Source organism: Leptonychotes weddellii, chromosome 7, assembly GCF_054177405.1.
Source record: "Leptonychotes weddellii isolate Sample4059 chromosome 7, ASM5417740v2, whole genome shotgun sequence".
Taxonomy (NCBI): Eukaryota; Metazoa; Chordata; class Mammalia; order Carnivora; family Phocidae; genus Leptonychotes; species Leptonychotes weddellii.
Window position 1 is genome coordinate 83,235,813 of NC_138375.1, and position 23,561 is coordinate 83,259,373.

The following is a 23,561-nucleotide window of genomic DNA, read 5'->3' on the forward strand; positions in this document are numbered from 1 at the left end:
TGGAAAATAAAGTAAGGAGGATACAATTTTGGTTTCTTAGCAAAAGATGGAGCCAGTCATAGCGTGTTTTCTTAAGTACTAACCCTTGAAAAATATAGCAAATTTCAAATAAGAATCAGCACCTTCTTTTCATGGCATGTTGCTAAGTCTCCACAATGTCTTCATCTGGTAAGATTTTAATTGAGAAATCAGAAGCCAAGTGCTTCCTCCAGATCATAGAGAGCAACTGAGTACAGAACTCATTACTGTTACTCATTGACATAGTAGCTGCCAAACATTTTCAACAAGATAAATATTGTTTCTGTCAGTTCAGCTCTCTTTCAATCAATGGCTTTGGCTCCCCCAGGCAATGGATAAATCAGGGTGCATCCTAGAACATGCTCTGACCTTTAAGGTCAACTTCTATTAATTATTCAGTGATGGAGGTCAAGCTATATTCTTCACAATGATGTCCTGACCCCACATTTCTGTGGTAAGGCTCACCTCACAACCAGGCCATCATGTAATGAACATTGAAGGGGGTGGGCAGAGAGTCTTTTTGTGTAGTTTACCAATCACCATAATGCCAAGGACATTTTTTCCCTCACCCTTTTCCCTTTAATAGTGTCTTGTATTTTTAGAGTACTCTATTTATTAAAATGTTAATATACATATTATTCTTGTAATAACCTTGAAATAAGCAGTTGAGCTAATACCAATCTCAGTGTTAAATAGGAAAATGATTCTATGATAAATGTAATGACTAGACCAAGGTCATAGATTTCTGCTAAAGGCAGGCAGAACAGATGTTAAACCTGAAGTTTTGTCCAATGCATTGTCCATGGTCCAGTGTCTGTGTTCAAATGAAACTGTGCCTATTACACATATGGGGATGGGTGCTTTGAAACAATAAAAGAACCTGAAGATATAATAGTAATTATAATAATACCTTTAATTACAGTGTTTGTCACATGCTGAGCATGCTTTCTTGGAACTCTGTAAGAACACATTCTTTTAACGGATTGCATCATGGTATTGTGGTTAAGAATTCAGCCAGACTGAATTCAATCCTGGCTCTTCTGTTTACTAGCTCTGTTACTTTGGGCAAGTTGCTTAACCTCTCGATGCCTTAGTTCCTTGTCTGTAAAATTGGGGTAATAATAATACTAACTTTGAAGGGGTTTTGTTCAAATTAAATGAGCTAATATATGTTAGACCCTTAGAACAGCACTTAGCTTATAATAAGAGCTATATAGGAGTTATAAAATAAGTAAATATAAATAGTTAAATCTTATAGACAATTCAAGAGCTACATACAGAAATCAGACTTCTAAGTTCCTGAATATTCCTCCATCATTTTAGTCATTAATAACATTGTTTAGATGTCCAGTAAATCCTGATCTATTATTTTTATGTCAGGATTTTTTCTGCTTGTGCTTGAATATGCAAACTGGGGGCAATTTAGCTGTCAGCTTTTAATTTTTCAAAAATTTCTTTCCTTCAACGTATAATTTGACAAATCACCTTATTTGGTATGGGAAAAAGAGAACCCTATGTTTTATTATTTGAAAATTATGAGTAATGTAAGTAATGCTTGCATAATTAGGAATCGGCCTTTTAGGAGTATAGCTTTCCTTATGCTTACAGCAAATAACTTATGAATTGATTTTTTCTTTATAAGAATGCAAAATGAGAATCTGTAAAGATATAATAAATACCAAGTTAAAATTTATGATACCATATTAATATTAGGTTTTTAGATGTGATAGATCAACAGTATCTTTGTGGTTTTGCATAAAAATAGAATCACAGAGTACAAAAGACCACTAGGATCTTCCATTTAACCAATATTATTGAGCATCTTTTAAAGGCTATTCCTGACCCCCAGAGGCTAATCTCCCTTTTGTCTGTGACCCCAAAATAAAAAGCCTGCCCTTGAGATACTTCTGTTTGGGAAAGGATCATAAAACACACACATCAGTAGCCATTACACAATGAGGTAAATAATCATCATAAAAAGAGAACACAGTGCAATAGGTAGCAGCAGGAGGAAAGGTTATTTTGAGTCCCGGGGATCAGATTTGACAGCTAAGATAGCTTTTAAAACTGGCTGGGATGGAAGTGTAGTTCACCAGCCAAGTTATTAGAGGGGAATGTTTTGAGCAAAATGAAGGATGATAAACATAAAGCTGAGGAACTTGGGAACCTTCTGGAAGAATTAGCCTTAGTGGTTGCCCAGAGTACTTGGTGTTTTTAGGGATGATTGGGAGTCAAACCAGCAAGGTGATTTGGACCTATATTGCAAAGGACCTCCAGTCATCTTCTCAGACTATGCTTATAATACAGTTTTCAGTGTTATTAACAAAATTATCCCAGGATCATGATTCTATGACCTCTTTTCATAATACATTATTGAAACATATAAACATTATTTTTTTTTTTCATATAAACATTATTTAAAAACAACACAAAACACTTTGCTGAACAGTATTTCAGGTAATTTTTAAGTACTACCTCAGGCTTGTCTTTTGAGGATTAAATTGTACTATTTTTTCCTATTACATTTTTATTCTGCCTCCAAGGTCTTTTTTTCATTTCATTAATTATTGTGATTGTTTTCAGTTAAAACTTGGTCTCATAGATAGTTGATTTGGGAAAGGCTGAATGTGACTTATTTACTGAAATTAGTGCTAATTTCTAACCTAGAATTTCTAACCAGAAATTATTTGCTGGAGGAAACAATATAAAGTTCTAACAACAGTTTCTGGAATATTCTTCTGTGACTATAAATGTCAGTTGACATGTGGAAAATCCTATGAGAAGCCACCAAATATTTATATTCACCTGGATGGTTACCTAGTCCTGGACACTAAGGAAACTGTTTCAATAAAAACAAGTGTTTGGTTTTCTTGTCTGTGGACTTAATACACTATATATGAAATACACACAAACTAGATTATTTGCTAGAGAGAAAGCAAAAGATTCGAAGAATACATTTAAGGCTTTGCTTAGTTCAAAATTTTGTAATTTTTTCCTATTGCTAAAATACTTTTAACATTGCTGGTAAGCCAATCATATTCTCCCTTGACCCCACCCCAACCATGATCTCCTTTGTCCCATGTCTGCCTCCCTCCCCTCTTTTTCCTGCTCAGTCTTGCTCCCAGACAGAAAGAAGATAAGATAGTAGTCCCTAGCTCTCTGGGAATTAGTGTAAGGTGGAGCTGGAAGAAGGAGAGAAAGGAAATTAATTTCTTACTCTTTTAGTAGCTAATAAAATGTTGGATTATTAGTTGTAATATAGCAGCCTAAAGAAGGCAGGTAATAAGGGCATGGTATTTTGTCCTAGTCAGATCTCATCTGGAGATTTAATTCTTCTTGCTGTATTTCCCAAAAGACCTTGACAAATTTGAATTTATCAGGAGGAGGTTAAAAAAATGATGACCAGGGTATATGCCATGATATACGAAATTAAGTGGAGAGGTTTATCTCAGTTAAGAAGAGAATTATGGGGAATATGATAACTGTTTTCAGATATTTGAATGGCTGTTATGTCAAAGAAAGAGCCATATCATCCCATTGTTTTCCAGAGGCTAGCCCTGGGAGAGCAATGTGACATGTTTCTTTATGAGATTTTAAGTTCCCTGCCACTAGAAGTTTTGAAGGAATATTTAGATGTTTAGTTGGCAAGTTGGACTAAGTGACCTTTAAGTCTGGTTTGGCTTTAAAATTTTGTTTCTCGAAGTTGCTTACATTCTGTTTTCTGAACAGCCTATATTTACTTGACTATTCTTTTGTTTTTGTTTTTGTTTTGTTTGTTTTGGCAGTTTGGAAGAGTAGAAGTTAATAGTACGCATTCACAACTTGAAAATAAGCAAAAAGACAAGAAGAATGGGGCTTGGGCCCTCCCTGAATAGCCCTATACCTTTATTCGATTTCATTGTCTTAAAGTTAGACCTGTCTACTTTTTTATCAGTTGAGTTCTTTAAAGACATTTCAATTAAGGAAAAATTTGGCCTAGGGAGACCAGTTTTGCAGATAGGGAGATCACATTGTCAATGTCACTTGATTAATGCCTGAGTGTGGATACACTGACTATTTTCCTTTAAAGAAGGTCCTAATGATTCTGAAAAGAAAGCATTTAATTTTAACTTCTATTTTAACAGGTAGGAGGAAAAACAATCCTCTTTAGCAGTCATTAACTGACTGCTGAATAAGTCAGTGGCACATTAGATTAGCTGAGTTCTGTATAGGCAAGTAGAAGCTGTGCTTTATCTCATAAAGTTAGTGTCCTTGGGATGAGTTCAAACTACGTGAAAAAAAAAAAAATTCCCCTAGACCAAAGAGAAACATAGATCCACCAGAGATATCTGAGCTCTCTTCAAATTACACCTGCCCGCTATTATTTTCTCCTTCATCTTTTGAGTTTCAAAAGGTATTTTAATTAAGCCAAGTACGTGGAACTATATTTTGGGAATTCATCATTTCAAAGCCATCATAAAATTTCTGAATTCCTCTTTGTAATATAAGCAGTGAAAAAGGAATGATGTTTTGTTAAAAGCCTTCACAAATTTCATGGTAAATTTGTGAAGGCTTTTCAGAAGTGGTTAAACGTCGTCTTGGAAATAACTTTAACCTATTAAATGTTTGCTTGTGCACACATACACACACACATTATATGCCAAGATTTTGTAATAAAGCAATTTTCTGTCTTCAAATGGCCACCATTTATTTTTCTTAAAATATTGAAGTTTTATATTACTTAATATAAGAATATTATACTCAGTGGTTAACCCTAAGGCTGCATCTGCCCAAGCACAGAGCTCAGTCATTTCTTTTGTTTCTGTGTCTTGTACTACTTGGACACGGGACACTGAAAGTTCTACTTGGTCACCCCTAATGGTAACTCTGTTGTGGGAGTAACTTTCACAGGAAGAAGGCACAAATATCATGCTGTCCAATATATTAAAGAAGCATATTACTGTGGATAGGCTGGTGGCATAAAACAGGATCATTTAAAAGCCTTATTTACAGAAAAGGAATATTTTATATTGTGCATAGTATTATGAGCTAATTTATTTAATGAAATTTGGTCATTTATTTTTGTTTCATGTTTCTATCACTATTTAAATGGAGTCTGATTATTCATTGCAGTATTATTTGTAAGAGAGAAACCCGATTCCATCCAAATATCATTCAATAGAGTTAAATAAATTATGGTATGTCCATAAAACAAAACATTATTAAATACTGCCCATATTCACTGAGTATACTGACACAGAAAAATATGTGCAAATATTAGTGAATAAAGCAAGTTATAGAACAGCATGTGTTGTATAGTCCTTTTATTTATATTATAAATAAATATTTAATTCATATACTATATGTACATGTATTCATATGTATATGAATTTTACTTCAAAATTCAGTTTATGGTGGGTTTTATTTGGTAATTTAGATGATTTAATACATATACTCCTAATGCAAACCTTAACCCATTTTGACAGGTTTTGTTTGTTTGTTTGTTTGTTTGTTTTTTGCCAACCCCTTAATCACAAAATCTCTTCTGACATTAACATTTTATGTGCAATGATTCTGTGATTTCCTTGAGTGGATGCTGTCACTGAGATTTGTGTCAATCTTGCTGGTTTTTCCATTGCCTTTTAGTTTTTTGTTCTTTTGGTTTTAACAGATTTGCTTTTTAGATTAGTGCATTTGCCCAGACTTATGGAAATGACTTGAGGTTGAAGTGAGCAGTTTCCCACATGTAAATAAAACAGAAATCCATGGAACGTGAGCCTGATGGTATCATTTTCCTTTTGTCAGATGCTGTGAAACAAAATAATATGGGTGCTGTGACCATCTGAATGTCCCATGTGTTGTGCAGGTAACCTCTGCTGCATGGCCTCCCTTGTCACAGAACATAGCATTCTCTTTGCAGAACTACTTCCTCTCTCCCAAATTACATTTTCAGAAAGATTATGAATTAATTTTATTTAAAATTGATGCAATCTGAGCTATCATATATATATTAGCTGTTAATCTGCTTGGTCCTTTTCAAATTTCTTCTTTCCATTTGCCCATGAATTTTCTTAGGATATCTTAGGTTTAATTACCAATCCTTACTTTACATAGCTCACAGTACTGTAAAAACAGACATTAAATTTACTTACTAGATTTCATTTCTCATCTCTAAAATTAGACAGCTTTCCAAAAATATTTACTCAGTACCAATTATGTGCACTATACAAAATTAAAACATAACTGTTGCCCTGAATGAAGGATAGTAGATAATGTCCGGCTTGGGAACAAGACTGGAAAATATTGCTATTTTGTTTCACACTGGCTTTATTTAGGTTATAGTTTAAAAGTCAGCGGGAATCAAAGGGGACAACTACACAAATCTGGAGACTAAACTAAATGCTAATATACTGAGGATGGTGAAATTTGAATTGAGTCTACAAGGGTGGGATGAATTTGGATAGGGAAGGAGAACACATAGAATAAACAAAGGATTGAGGACAATTGAATAGATAAATGATATGCCGAATTATAAGGCCTTTGTAATGTCAAATCACCTAGCTTAAAGATCTTTAGTGCTTCCTTTAAGCAGGAAAATGTATCCTAATTATGTCCCCAATGTCTCTTTGATACTAGCTGGGAGATGAGTCATATTATTTACCAACTTCCCAGTACTCTGGTTTAATTTTATAAATTATGTATTTTTTTTAACTCAGTGGCAAAACAATGAAACTAAAGCTTCCATTCATTTTTTTAATTATTTTTCCCATTTGTACCTATTTCTAAAGTGAGAAAATCGCAAATGCACTGCTAATTGCTGTTAACATGATTCACTGTTTAATATTGTGAAACCCATGTGAGCTGCATCACTACTAAACACAGAAAGTGCATTTTGTGGTTCTATTTTAATGAATCTATTTAGTTAATAAGCATTAGTTTGATGCTTTTTTAGTTAGTTTAAAATCACAGATTTATTTTTTCATGAGATGATCAAATGGTCATTAGAGTAACCATTGTCTTTTGAACCATTATTCCTTTTCTCTCCTGCCCCAAGAAAGTAAATCTGATTTATATGACTATATAATTACATAAGTCAGTATATATATAATTATTTATATCTATATCTATATAGATATAGATATATATAGATATAGATAGATAGATCTATGTAACTAAAACATAGATGAAGGGCGCCTGGGTGGCTCAGTTGGTTGGGCGACTGCCTTCGGCTCAGGTCATGATCCTGGAGTCCTGGGATCGAGCCCCACATCGGGCTCCCTGCTCAGCAGGGACTCTGCTTCTCCCTCTGACCCTCCCCCTCTCATGCTCTCTCTATCTCATTCTCTCTCTCAAATAAATAAAATCTTTAAAAAAAAATAAAAAATAAAATATAGATGAAGATGTAAGGTTTTCTCTTTGATAAGTCTAGTAATGTAGCCTAATGAAACAGCTGAATTTTATTGAGCAACAAAGTGGAGTGTATTAAATATTTATCTATATTGTTTTATTTCTCTTGACAAATATTTATTGAACCCTACAACATTGTAGACTCTGTTCTAAAACTACAATTATAATGGTGAACAAAAAAGTCACAGCCCTGACCTCATGAAACTCCTAGTCCAATGGAGGAGACTAATAAACATACAAATATATACTTACATACTAACTACATGTGTACATAATTATATATATTACATATCTTTAACTGTACTCAAATAGATGCCATTCTCCAAATTTAGCACAGGAATCAAAATGCATGTGAAAGACTAATAGCATAGAGAAGACTTCGTAATTCTCTGAATACTTTCAATGCAAACATTATCTGTTGTTTCTCATTGTGTCCCAAACATTGTGCAGTTCTGAGAGTGTATAACTGACCAAATCATTTGCTGTCTGAAGTCTTTGGCTGGGAGAGAATAATATTCCTCTTTGTATTTTCACAAGGAAGAAGTTGGTAATGGCAACTTTTAAGTCCTAAGGCATGTCCTCTTTGGGCCATTGGCCAGAAAACGGATGAACAAACAAATAATAAAACAAAAACCATATGAACCAAAACCTATCTCTAAATACATCTCTGAATACTTCCAGAAGCAACTCTACAACCTATTTAAACGACTAAGTTCACAAATTTGAAATTGTAATTTACTTTTCTTTTCCTTAGTAATCACACACATACACACACACACATACATATTCACATTTATAGCATTTATCACCTCGCAAGCATGAATAATCATACATAAATATTGTTATTTTTTCATCACTGCAGTTGAATCAAAACTTCTGAAATATTGTCAGAGTTTAAGAGTATATATTTCTTGTTTCTTTGTTTATGGAAATAATGAATTACAAGATAATTTCAGACTTGCAGAGCATATCTGGTACATAATTAACTAGATTTATAATATAGCAAACAAATGATCCTTAAATCAATATGAATTGAGTAACATCCATATGTAAAATAGATTATAATATTCTAAGAAATGTATCTTATATCTTTCATAATGAACTATTCCTATTTGAGGGGAATAGCTATAGCTATTATAGCTTTATAAATTGAGTTCCTTCCCACCTACCCCCCCCCACTTTGACTCTCCAGACTTTTACTAATAATGACCATTTAAGTCAGCACTTCTACAAGGCTTTATGGTATGGTGGTGAGTCACAGTGGGTATAGAATTGTTTTTGGAATGGATAGACTTTCCAGGTTATAGAAGTTCACTTAAAACACCCAAGGATAAGACAAACAAAGACAGGAGATATAAGAATTGTTGATACCGTATAGAACTAAAGCCTGTCCAGTGAAGAAGTATGTGTGTTTTAATATTATATGTGTATCACTGTAGCACACAGCCCGTCAGGTTTGGGTAGTTACTGTACTTGAGAGTTGATCCTGTGGAACAAAAGAGAAAGGTTGGGAAGGAAGGAGAAAAGAGGGAAGGGGAGTCTACAGGTTGCCTTCTTCTGACACCTACTAACCCAGTTCATAAACATGTACACTGTCAGACCATCCTAAATAAACAGTGACCAACTTCAAAATCACGGTAGGTTTAGTGTATCAAAACGTGGTCATGAGCTCTGTGGAAAAATTATGTGCTGAAAGCCCAGCTGCCCTCAGAATGCAACGCCCAAGGCTGTATGTACTTTCCGTCTCACCTGCCTCAGACATAATTAATTCCTTATGTGTTCTAATATATTTTAAATGGGAACAGCAAAACTGGTTATAGTAGTGGCAGCATGTCATGTAGTTGCAAATTAGAGAAAACTAAAACTAGATAAACAATAAAGCAGAAGAATTTTTCCTCAGAACTGAAGGTCCAGATTTGGGTAAGAATATGATTTAGTGGCTGAACTATATCATCAGTAATCTAATTTCTTTCTGTTCTTCCATTCTGCCTTTGAGCAGGATTGGCTTCTTTCTAGCGCTGGCTCCCATCATGGCTGCAAAATGCCTGCCAGCTCACTTCTGGGACCACAGGCTTCCTGTCTGGGTCGAAAGGGAAGAGAAAGAGGGTTTTTTCCAGACACTTTCTCAGAAGATTAAAGAAACCTCCTTTCCAAGAGCCTCACCTCACCCAAGCACACACAAACTTGATCTTACACATCACTGTCCCCAAATGGGTCTTATGCTTACCTAGACGAATAATGGTGGCCAGGAAAATGGAAAAGATTTGTTTAGTTTTGAGATACAAGCTTCCCCTCTATATCCAAAGGATTAGTTATCTTCCTCCAAAGTATTGATGTAGATATCCAAATAAACCTGAAGATGATACAAGAGAAAGAGCTTTGAGAGCTGGTGAAGCAACCCCAGTACATATTGTGAAGGGTTTCCTCTAAGCCTGCTGATTTACTGCTGCAGTTCCAACAACTGCACCCATGGCTCTTTCCTATTGCAATAAATTTTGATGGGTATAGCCATCATTCTCAACATTTAGTGTTTATAACAGTCACCTGCTGCACTTTTTAAAAATGCAGAAACCTGAACTAACCCCCAAATTCAAACTCAGTAGATCTGGGGCATTTTAATGAACGCCCAGGGTGATGTTATGAGCAATGAGAGGGCTGCACAGCTAAGTTGTCTATATCAGATATATATTTTTGCTGTTTTTCTACTGTCACCGTCATTTCAGTACATCCTTCTGCATTGTGACCAGGCAGAGCAATACAGAGTTACTTGTTTAGCTTTGTTTTGCTTGGTGCATGTGTTTTGTTTTGTTTTGTTTTTTGTAAATATTTTATTTGTTTATGACAGAGAGGGAGAGAGAGGGAGAATGCAAGAGGGGGAAGGGGCAGAGGGAGAGGGAGAGCAAATCTCAAGCCGACTCTGCACTGATCATAGAGCCTGATTCAGGGCTCCATCCCACGACCCTGAGATCATGACCCGAGCCAAAATCAAGAGTCAGACCCTTAACTGACTGAGCCACCCAGATGCCCCGGTGCATGTGTTTTTAATTTCTGGGATTAAAGGAACTTGCATGTGACAAAGACATATTTTTTGATTTGCTGATTTCAATGAGTTCTGAGAAGCAAATAGAAAAGTGAAAAATCATTTGGGTAGCATGGCATTATCTTCTGTGGTAATTATTTTACTTAAATTTCACTAAATAGGCCACTAATGTCTACTTTGAGGCTTATTTGTACCTTTGGGGCTCTAGCTGCCACCTGTTAATAGTTCATGATGCTCTGTTTGGTAACGTAGCTAGCCACTTACAAGACCCTCTTTGCTAGAGATAACTGCAAGAGTGAATTAATAGTAATACTAACCCTTATGTATGTGCCTTTGTGTGTTTGTGTGTGTGTGTGTGTATTTTAATAGTATGAGTACTGGTTAGTGACATCTTTGTATTACGAAGAACCACCATTATGGAGATGTATAGAAACAGAATTCTATGCAGACCTGTGTATCTGCTGACTCTAATACTGCTAATCTGTTACAAAGATATTTTTAGGTATCACAGGCTTAAGTGTAGGTTAGTGCACTGCTTACCCCACAGGCTTTGGTTTTAAGACATTCTACTTGCTAAGACATCTATAAATTTAATTGTCTTTGTTTCTGTGCTGGATAGTTCTTTCCGAAAATTTCTTGCTTATCCATATATAATGGAGGGATAAAATCTTAGCATTTCTAATCTTACTTCCTTAGGCATCACATGCTTAGGATATTTTAACTAGACACTCTAGATTTCATCTGCCAGTGTTTATCCCTGGATTGTAAGGGACCTAAAGAAGTTTCCCGGTCCCCACATCCAGTTTTTTTTTTCCCCATTATGCTTAAGTCCAAGTAACGCTGTCAGAGATCTAGCCAGTCCTCACTCCATGACTCTATTCCCCTTTTTCCCTTTCTCTCTTAGTGGATACTGAGTCAACACTTTGGGAGAAAGTAAGGCATAGTGGAAAGATTTTGGTTTGAAAGTCACATTGACTTGAGCTCAAATTCAAATGGACCTTGGACAAATTGCTCAGTCACTCTAAACCTCTGTATCAAATATAAGTAATTTTTATCTCATCATAGCTTTATAAATTGAGTTCCTTCCCACCCCCCCCCCACTTTGACTCTCCAGACTTTTACTAATAATGACCGTTTAAGTCAGCACTTCTACAAGGCTTTATGGTATTTTTCTAAAAGGGAATTCCTGGAAGCTACTGACAGTTTTCCACTTCGAACACGTTATGATATATTTTGGACATAATAAAGCAGCAAATGGCTTTTTAAATATTTATGTTCTCCACACCATGCATGCCAAGTGTGTTTGCTCTCTCCATTCCTTTATGTGCCAAGGAGACAAGCCAAACCGTGTGAGAGGAAAATACTGTCAGGACACAAAGTCAGTTTGTCTAAGGTGTGCTCTGTGCACAGGTAACCTTAATGGGAAAGAGTAGAGACTGCTCCCTGGCTACACAGTGATACCTTGATTAACGAATCACCTGGGAACAAAGCTCCTTTATAAGCAATTCAGCTGAGTAAATTTTTATTTTAAAACTTCATGGATCAAATGAAATAGTACCTGCTGGTGTCATATAACTCAACGGTAATATTCGGGGTAAGCTGCGCTTGTGTACAGAGCAGAAATAGCCCCTCACAGAGTCTGTCTGTTAGTGTAAAGGTGAAGAGGTGGATTCTAGGCAATATTGTGAAGCAATTTCAGATAAACTCTTTTTTTCACTCTTACAACACCATGCTCAATCCCCTACATACACATAGATTATTACCCTTGAAGTCTGGCTGCTCTTAAAAATTCGTCCCTTTTAAAACAGGAATCAGACTGATTCACACTTTGAGTTATAGTTCATGTTACCTTATATTGATGTTACTTAGTAATGTCTTGGGGCACCTCAATGGCTCAGTCAGTTAAGTGTCCGACTCTTGATTTCTGCTCAGGTCATGATCTCAGGGTTGTGAGGTCGAGCCCCATGGGGGGCTCCACACTGGGTGTGGAGCCTGCTTAAGATTCTCTCTCTCTCTCTGCACCACCCCCTCAATTTTTTTTTTTTAATTCCTCCCTTTTAAAACAGGAATCAGAATGATTCCCACTTTGAGTTATAGTTCATGTTACCTGTATTGATATTATCTAGTAATGCCTCAATCCTGGTTACAAATTAATACCGTTGAAAGAGATTGTGACTTAATTGGTTTGAGGCAGGGCCCAGAGTTTGGCATTCTAATATACATTCATGGTTGTGAACCACTGCTTTAGCATAAAGTTGTATTTTCATATTGTGGTCTTTCCTTTTATAATATCCATGTTTATCATTTGTGGGTTGTAGACCACGAGCATCAAAACCACTTGGGGTCAACCTTCAAAATTCAGGTTTTTGTGGCTTCACCACAGAATCACCACTTCTGAATCTTAAAGTGTGTGATACATGTGAGTTGAGTGTGTTTGTGTGTAACCCCTATCTTATTTATAAAATGTCTACTTCATGGAACAAAATTTTTACTATCCACAATGCCTTTTGATTCCTCTTTGGTAATAGAAAATTCCCACAAAGTGGTGGTAGGATATTCATATGTTATATACAATTTATATTATTAAACAATATAATTCGTAATAACTATAATTTACACTCAAACTAAATAAAGTCAATCTTGTTTGCAAAAAGGAAGGGAAATCAGATTCAGACAACTGAATGGTCTTTTCTAATAAATATGTATTTTAGAGTATAAAAGTATATAAATGTTAATTTAATGTAAATGCCCATTAATTTGTCATTATCCAATTACCTAATGGCAGATTTCTAATGTATTCACAAAATTACAAGTCAGGAGCTTATAGTCATTGTTTGAAAATGCAAAATATATTTATGTTCAATTTCTCTTTTTCTCTCTCTCTCCCTCCCCACCCCCATCCACCCCCACCCTTTCCCTGTCCCCACTTCACCTCTTTTCCTCTTATCATAGCATCAGATGAAGAAGAGCCAACTTCAGCAGGTAAAGTTTCTATGTTGCTAAGATTATTTCTATTTAATTTAATGCCCTTATTAATAGACCCTTCACCCTTTGAAGTGGATTTTTTCAGGTTTCAACCAAAAAACAAGCACTGTTTTATTTATTGACTTTTTTATTTCTTGGACCCATTATGCTGTTCCAGATTAAATTATGTTGGTTATAAGTTTTAAATAAAAAAAGAATTGAAGATAAACTACCACAGAGGAAAACACAATATAAAATATCGCATCAACATTCAAGAATAAGGAAATGAGAAAATTAAAACATTAAGAAAAATGCCCAAAATAACAAAATGAGGAAAAACTAAAATGATAAAATGTAGAAAATTAATAAAATGAGCAGAATGAAAAAAGGAAAATGGTAAAATGAACTGCCATGATAGAATATTGCATTATCAAATATATAACTGGCACTAAACATGCTATTCATTTAAGTTTAAGGATAAAAATCATATTGTTGTCTCAAACACTTTATTTAAAACAAATTTTTACAGTTATAACTTAATGATCCTGAAACTTGGCATCATAACTTTGCTTCTCATCCAGCTAACCAGCATTTATCAAGCACAGCCTCAAGTTTGAACTAAGTACTATGAAGAATGCTAATGGTAGAGAAGGCGCTGTATCTTCTAGGTTTTAGGACAATGGGATGGATCAAAGAGAAATGCCAGGAGCCTGAAGACCAGACACATTTATAAGGATAAAGTAGGCGGCACAGCTGTTGTGGTTAGCAATAAATAAAAGGCCCAGGCAGACCAGCAACATCAGGAAAAAGGAGTCAGGTCCTGAGATGTAGGGGTCAGAGGCTGGTCTGAAGAGGAAAACCAGATCTCAGCACTAGATTCCTTCTTAGACAAGTAATTGCGGAAAGGAGTTAAGTCTGAGAGACAAGAGCAGGAAATGGTTACTGAAACCAATGAACAAAAGGCAGCCTGATTTTATAGGAAGGAGGGGGCAATCTAGCCCAGTTACTGGAACTTAGGTACAAGGTAGGGTCATTTCAATTCATAGACCTAACTTATTTCCACTGGTTCCAGACTTCCTGTTTTCTACCTTCCTCCAAAAGTGGCTGGGTGGGGATCTTTATCTGTAGGAGTAAATTTGAAAGATCAAAAATTCAGTGGAAGAAAATGAAGTAGATGTCTTACAAAAATCTTTCATAAACTCCAAGGATGCCTTATTGCATGATACTCATTATAATTCCTTTGATAATGGAATCACAGAATTAGATAAACTCTCAATTATATGAGCTCCCTATCATTTTCTCCCAGTCTAGTCAATATTGCGCGGCCCATTTTTAGGAGCAATCTAATCACATGACTCAATAGCAAACTCATCCGTTGCTATGACTCCTCTTGTCTAGTTCCTGACTTCTTTTTGCCCTAACTTGAGGCATTAGTGTTCGCTGGGTTGCCCAAAGATTCCTCAACTTTAGTTGAGTTTTCTCTTTGTATCAATTCTTAATGAGCAAGATGCCTTTCTAGCTCAGGCTTGTTCCTCTCCCATCTTACACCCCACACCTTGCTCTGTTGCCTGCCAAACAATTTTGGTGCCAATGCAGAAGAATTACGATTTTTGCATAGTGAGGATTAATTTTAACATAGTTTAAATGATATTTAAGTATAATATAACTATTTCTTGGTGTGATTTTATTATTTTAAAGTTATTTTAATAAGTTATCTGCCTACTAAGAAAACCTTCTGGCAAATGCAACTGAGTATTTTTTTCCCTAAATATTTATTTTACTCTAGAGTGATCTGAACATCATAAAGTTTAAATTATGGTTTAAAAGTATTTTTGTTTTTAGATGTGACCGGATGTTTTTGTTGTGATTTTAGCACAGACTTTTAGAATAGAACAAAAAGGTATTCTTAAGGAATATTTTAACAAAATATTTCATATACAGATCAGCATTGAGAAAATTTGTCATTTAGGAAAGCAGGCACTCCTTCTATATAAAAACTGCCAGTGGGAGTTAAATGTTTTCCTTTTAATTTTATCAAAGTACATAATAAAAAGAGTATTATTGTGTAGTATTAAACCTTTGACAAAATATTTATTATGAGATTTGTGAAAACTTGGTTTTATAAGGAACGTGAATAGTTGTGGAAAGTGGATTATGATTACTTTAGTTCTTTTTGGTACCATTTGCCACCAATTATTTCAACATTTTTCTTAAATGAATATTTATTATCTGTTTATGTAATATTCTTCTTCATTAATATTTATTCAAAATATATCTTTTATTTAAAACTGTTATACAGAATATATTTATTTCATAAATGGTTAATAATGCTCTGTTTCTACTCTCATCTTCTTCCATTAACAGAATTTATCTAGAATAATCTTTTCTAAGCTCAGACTCATGTTATGGTCCTTTATTTTTTCTTTCTTTCCCAGTACTTCTCCATACTGTTTGTATCATCAATGCAATGCAATCTTTTGTTTGCCCCCCAAATTTTACCTGAATTAAACATTTACATGTTCCTACATGATATCTTCAATATCCTTATCAGACTCATATTCTTCCTTCAGATTCACAGCATAATTGGACAGTAATTCCTTCAAATACATACTTTAATTTCTTTAAATTAAATAATTTAAATGTTTCCAGTAGAAGATCTGCTAATCCTCAAAGTTCAATAGGAGAAGAAATTATAAAGTAAATGGGGGTGTCACAGGCTCCTGATTATTAGTTATTAACATATGAATTATGAATTAAGAATGATCATTTTAAGCGAATCTACACATGACATCAGTGCAGGTCCCTAGTGGATACTGCTACTGAATGATACTCTTTATTAAATGTTTGCAATGTATGGATATTGTATAACAAATCTAGGTTGTTTTTACCCCACAGGTACACAGAACTGGATTAATTATAATTCCACAATGTGACAAATTCTCATTGTTCAGAACTATTTCTAAAAAGAATAATAGGTTTCTATCTTGAATAATATATAGTGTGAAAAAAATCAGAACAATAGACAATATAACTCTGAGAAAATTAATGAGATATTAGATAGTGTTTTACTCGTGTTATAATGCTACAAAATGATATAGGCCTTTCTCTTTACAATAGAGCCTATTTGATTAGCCTTTAATTTAGAATTATTATGACTGCTGTTATTCAAACAGATAACTGAACCCTCTAGTCTGTTTCCACATTACAATGTTTACAAAATTTTTAAGCTTTATCCTGTGTTTATTTATTCAAATATGCCTAATTTCTCTTACTTGAACTTCTAAATTGCCATCCAAAAAAGCAAGCGCTTAATAACTGCTTTTTTTGTGTGTTATTTTGTGGACGGGAAGCATAATACATCACATCTGTGTTTCTCCTTGTGGGGATATATCCTGTTATTGAATATAGAGCATCTGCTTGTTAATCATTCAGCTCTGAAGGTTCTGATGGGATGCATTAGCCTAGAGGAATATGTTTTGTAGCATCTGAGTTACTAGGGCGGTTTCACCTAACACCTGTTTCTGTAACTACTGAAAGCTCCTTTTTATTTATCTTAGTTGAATCTTATGCTCAGATATTTAAACATCTTATTTCTTTGAGTATAAAGAGCACACCCATGAACTATACAAGAAATCTATTCAAACTAGGTTATATCCCAATAATTACAAACTAATGAGATTCATATTTTTAGAGTGGCCATACAGATGCTGTACTTTCAAATGAATCACCTTTAGAGGTGATATATATGATCCAATTATGTTGCTATTGCTCAAATAGTTTTTGGAAGCTCTCTTTTGTAATTTCCTTCAGAATCTGCTTATGACATTGTAACATAAATTATTCCTTTATAGTTTCAGAACTGTGCTACTATATTCATCAGACTTTGGCCTAATAAATATGCCTTCAAAAACAAAGATTTACAATTATTAAGAATGTGTAGTGTGTATGTATCTGTGTGTGTGAAATATAGATCAGTTTATAACTTTGAAAAGAAATCAGTTTACAACTTTTGAAAGGTGATACATAATATTTAGATTAAATTTCATAAAATAACACTCTTTAATAAAGTTAAGTCAGTGGCTGCTTCCCACTCAGTTGCACAAATCCAATTTTCATTTATCTTTTATTTAAATTTCATAATAGGGAGAGGCTTCATAAACTGATTATACCCATACTTTTGTCTGTGTCCTTTAAAAAATTAAGACATTTGCATTAGAAAATTGACTTCTACAAATGAGCTAATCTATATAAAATTTAATTTATTAACTGTAAGGTATATTAAATCAAGCTTATTCTCACATAAATTTCCTCATTCCTCTTAATTTATTTTGTCTTATTAGCTATTATTTTACCTCTCTGGAAATACCATTTATTCATCAAGTTGATGAAATCATTATAAGAATAACAGCAGGGCCAGAAATGAAAAATGTTATTGAATGGGATCAAAATCGGTCAAAAACCGGCTTGTGGAGATCTTTATAGCTCTACAGTAGGACAGTGGCTAAAATTAAAACCACTTACTGTTTTATTCTTACCACTGCAAAAACAAAGCTTGATTTTTTTTTTCTTCTTCTCTTGCCTAAGGACAGATTTTTAATTGTTCTGTCACTTTGCTTTTTAATATTAAAGAACTGGGTTTGGGCTTATATAAATACTGAGCTAACAAAGAATAACAAAAAGTTATGATTAGAAAAAATGGAACTTTCAGGTGAATGTAAAAGACCACCAGCTATGTTAAAACACTAAACTATGAAAGCTATACTGTTCTTTATGTTTATGATGTTAAAATTTCATAGTTTACTTAAATGTTAAACTTATTTGAGGACTATTGATATCTGATCCCACTTGGTAGTGTTGATAGACATTGCCATCTGCATACAATAGTTTCTAATAAACTAATTGTGATCTCTGTGATGCCCATCAGAGATCCAGACAATAATGACAGGGCACACCAGAGCATCATCATTTTCTCTGGTTCCTTCTAAATCTTTTAATATGTTTAATCTTTCAAAAGACCAGCTTGGCCATTGAGGAAGTACACACAACACCAATCATCTACACATATAATAGAATACTGACTGACAATAGTAAAGATTTATAACTACAGTTTTACGTATATAAATATACATTTATGCCTTTATAGGTAAACCATACGTATATGGTTATACAGATAAACCGTGTGTGTGTATAAATATATGTATATATGTATGTATGCATGTGTGTGTGTATATATATATATATATGTTTAAAACAAATGTTACATATTTCTGCAGCTAAACACAGTACACGGAGTAATTAGATATTTTTCTCTAACTTTTAAAATATTCAGTTTTGGCCCTACAAAAGCTTCCCTTCTGTTTATAGTGAATTTTGTGATTTTCTTAACTATGCTGTAGATTTCTTTTAGACTCTTTCCTGTTTTTTTTTTTAATGAAATTTAATTCTGCATGGCTGACTTTGCTCAATTATTCTACAACCCATGCATTTTGAAAATGAATAATATCTTACCATATTATTCTCTAATGAACAAGAGTTGCTTTTGCATTCTGATCTTAGCACTTTACTTCCTTGGGGTCTGAAATAGAGCTTCACATCCTCGTTTTTGTTCGCCTTACATTTGTTACACATTTTCTCCTTTCCTATATAGACATATTTTCCCTCTAGTGCCTGGAGCAAATTTACTAATTATTTTATTAAGTATATTCTTGTTCATAAAGCTACGCTAAGGAGGCTTAAATATTAAAAAACTTATATATAAAAACCAGAAGTTTATTGCTATGATCTCTAAAAACCAGAAGTTATTATTTGCAGATTCACAGTGGAATAAGGAGGAAACCATTGCTTCTAAAGATTAGCTTTGTCCAGTTTACTGAGGCTTTAGTGAAAAGGCCAAATAGAGCTGACATTTTTTTTTATAAAACAAAACTTTTTATTGATAGATGTGTGACATTATATTGAACTGTAAGAAAAAAATAGGAATGAACTCTTGTTCATTAGAGAATAAAGAAAAGGAAAGAAAAAACAGTTTAAATCTCTGTTTTATGTAGATAGTATTTTTTCATGTTTTTACTAAGATAAACTTCACTGTAGTATAGGATCATGTTACCAATAGGGAATTTGGGAGATTACCTACTCCATATCTTTCTCTTTAGACAAGTGTAAGAATATGTTTGTAACTCTATGAATATAGATATAGTTATATAATCTATCATCTTTCCCCAAAAAGTATAAATCTGAACTTGAAGTAAAATTAAAATATTGCCAAGAAATATGTGAAATAACAAAAATCCCTCATATTATAACTTGAAGATATAATTTCTTCAGTAGTATATGTTAATATCTAGCAATGCATACATTCTAAAAACAGTTATTGTGTGACATGCTTTTATTCATTCATTCATTCATTCATTCATTCATTCATTTTTGAGAGAGAGCAGGGCAGAGGGAGTGAGAGCATCTTAAGCAGTCTCCACACCCAGAGCAGAGCCCGTCGTGGGGCTTAATCTCACAACCGTGAGATCATGAGCTGAGCCGAAATCAAAAGTTGGACCTCAACCAACTGAGCCACCCAGGTGCTCCTGTGTGACATGCTTTAGTTGTAAAAGAAAAGTCAGTTTAATGTTGCTTGATTAATAAGGGATTTTATTGGCTCACAGAATTGATCATAACTCATTGATATCACTAAAAATCTGTGTTTTGTTTTTCTTTTCCCATCTTTTTGTTCTGTCTTCTGTAGTATAAAATTTATTTTCATTTTCAAACTAGTTTCCCTCGTGGTGGTGATATGTCTGCCAAAATCTACGGTGGCTATGTGCACCTTTATCTGTGTCCAAAGAGGGCAAAGAAAGCAAGCAGCCTAAGATCCACTCTGATTGGACTGGCTTAGATCCCTTCTGCCACCCCTCTGAAACAACCAGCTACTCAAGCCCTTCCCCTGGAGCATAAAGTTAATTTCTGCTTTCTCTCAGGATCGGGAGCTAAGGGGCAGATACGTGAATAAGAATCAGGGTACTCTTTTGGAAGAGACAGGCGGAGATATATACTAGGTCAATGATCAGTAAAGCTCATAAGTAACCGTTATGACACCTCTTTGTCATTTTTAACTACTTTCTTAGTTCTTCTACACTTTGGTATGTTTTTTGTATTATTTTATAAAAATTCTTAGGAGACTCTGGAAATCTGATAGTTGAGAAATACCTCAATACACATCTCAGTAATGCTAAAGTCTGTATTCGTATTTGCAATGTTTTACATCATGACTTTTTAAAATCTCATCTTCACTATATATTTTTCTTTCATGTGCTTAAAAATATTTTTATGCTTGCCAAAACTGCGTATATGTATTATCTTTATTGAACTGATCTTTCTTTTTTCCCTTAATGATCTGTTTCTACAGAAACTACTAAGTTGCTCAACTCTAGTTCTTATATGCTACTAACTGTAATCTTCCTCTCCCACATTTCAAAAAATGCCAGTCATGTTAAATTTCATTGTCCAGAAATTCCTAAGGGTATTAGATACTATCATTACTTAGCTTAACCCAGGCTGATATTATCTTATTATAGGTAAACATTTTTTTATCTTGAACTTATAGCCAAAACATAATAATTTTGTTTAGAATATTAGAAAATGACCATTCAAATTTAGTAAAATTTTTAAGCTTGGGGAAAAAATGTGACTTAATCTTTGCATGTATGTTGCTGCAGCTTTAAAAATTCAACTTTTTGAAACTCACTTCCATCATAATGTTGAAAAATAACTCCAGAGATGTAAATAAAATTTTGATTTAATGTTTGTAGAAATTTCATATTATTTCAATCAATAATAGTTAGATTTTGTGCTGTTGACCTTTAGAATACTGGGAGAAAAAAACAAAAATTAAACCCAAGTTAATGTTAAGCTCAAATACTGAAAAAGCACCAAATTAAAAACAAAATGGTCAGAAAAGTATACAAATGGAAGTGGAGAGTGTATCAGTAAGGATTCTCCAGAGAAGCAGAACCATATAGGGCACCTGGGTAGCTCAGTTGGTTAAGCATCTGACTCTTGATTTCATTTCAGGTCATAATCTTGGGGTTGTGAGATCGAGCCCCACGTCAGGCTCCACGCTGAGTGTGGAGCCTGCTTAAGATTCTTTCTCTCCCTCTCCCATGCCTCTACCACCCACTCCTGCTCACTCTCTCTCTCCCTCTCAATCAATCAATAAACCATATGTGTGTATGTGTATAAATACATAATATATATAGTCTAAAGAGATTTATTTTAAGGAATTGACTCACATGATTGTAGGCTTTGGCAAGTTCCAAATCTGTAGGCAAGCCAGGTCAGCTCGAAACTCAGGTAGGATTTTTATGTCACAGTCTTGAGTCCAAGTTCTTTTTTCTCAGGGGAACCTCAGGTTTTACTCTTAAGGCCTTTAACTGATGATTGGATGAAGCCCACCCACATTATAGAGGCTAATCTGCTTTTTTAAAGTCAACTGATTGTAGACAGCTACAAAATATCTCCACAGCAACATCTAGACTAGTATTTGACCGCAGGAACTGGACACCATAGTTTTAGCCAAGTTGACACATAAACTATAACCATCATAGAGAGTGAATAAAAATTATGTAAATGTAAAATATTTTAATTCTCAATAAAGCTGTTTCCGGAGAAACAGATAAACATAATTTCTAACATTTAATAATGTGCTTGTTGCTCCACTATCTGTACACACATAGACTTTGAGCTTCTTTAATTTTTAATCGTCCCTATATTGGTTGGATTTATTTTTAAGGCCATCTCCAATTGCCTGGCCCATTTTTTTGCTGTCTCTAGTTTCACCTCAAAGTTTAATACAAATAGATCACTGAGAAGTATTAATTTAATATTCCAGGGATTTGTGGGCTCAAGGAAGGCATTAAACTTTCTGGTTCATGATGGATAAAACTCCATGGACTTGCAAGCCTGAACCTATGCTTCTAGTCCTTTTATCTTCAGATAAATAGCTATCTCCTGCCTATAAAGTATTTTCCTTTTACAGCTTTCATTTTCATCATCTGTAAAATGGGATAATAATAATGCCCACCTTAGAGGTTTGCTATAGGGATTAAACGTGATGATACATTACAACACTTACCACATGATGCCCATTCTATAATAAGTACAGGGAATCTATTATTTTTACTTTCGTTATCATCAATGTTATTTGCCATATTATTATTACTATTATTGTTAGTATTTTGGTTATGATTTTTAGGCAATATGTGGAGTATTCTGTGTACAGTATTTTATTTAATTTTCACAATAAAGCAATACAGCTTAAAGATAAAATATATCTATATACCTATTATCTATCTGTCACCTATCTGTCTGTCTATATTCCTACTTCTAGAGGAGAACACTGAATTTTTTTTTTTAAGATTTTATTTATTTATTTATTTGAGAGAGAGAGAGAGAGAGAAACAGCATGAGAGGGGATAGGGTCAGAGGGAGAAGCAGGCTCCCCGCTGAGCCGGGAGCCCGATGTGGGACTCCCAGGACTCCGGGATCATGACCTGAGCCGAAGGCAGTCGCTTAACCAACTGAGCCACCCAGGCACCCCGAGAACACTGAATTTTAAAGCATAAAGAAATACGCTCAAAGTCATATAATTAACAAGTAACAGAAGCAAGATTCAAATTCAACTTTCCCTGGGGAAACTTGTGCTTATCCTACTTCAGCAAACTCTGCCTTTTTATTCGCTTATAAATAGTTTTAAATAACATATATTTCTTTCAATTATAAAAGCAATACACAGTTATTCAATCTTTATGCATATATTATAAAACTGAACCTAATAGCATGCAAAATTTTACCTATCATTTTAAATAATGGTCTGATCCCTATAGTAATTTATGGGCCTTGTAGATATTCTTTAAAAGAATAAAATAGGAAATGAAAATCCACCTGGCTGCCTCCATCCAAATTGAATATTTGCATTTAAAAAAAATAGTCTGCCTCAATCTAGCAGCTCTTACAGTCTTCTCCATCCCAGTGGCTCAGGATGGAAACTGGATATAATTTGTACCCTTCTCCGTTACCCCTCTGGGTGCATTTTCTAAGACTGCCACCCTGTCCTTCCATTTCTGTAAAACCAGCACAAACCCTGAGCACATTCCCGTCATAGGCA

The 23,561-nt window shown here is 34.3% G+C and overlaps 1 protein-coding gene across 2 annotated transcripts in view; it reads left to right on the forward strand.

Annotated features, from left to right (window-relative positions):
* EDIL3 (EGF like and discoidin domains 3) overlaps positions 1 to 23,561 on the forward strand; it is a 389,745-nt gene that overhangs the window by 124,852 nt on the left and 241,332 nt on the right. Inside the window, exon 3 of one of the 2 annotated variants that reach the window (XM_006734135.3) lies at positions 13,397 to 13,426. The exons of the other annotated variant lie outside the window; for it this stretch is intronic. Within the exon in view, the coding sequence (XP_006734198.1) occupies positions 13,397 to 13,426 (30 nt within the window). The remainder of the gene's footprint in view (positions 1 to 13,396; positions 13,427 to 23,561) is intronic. 2 annotated transcript variants of the gene reach the window in all.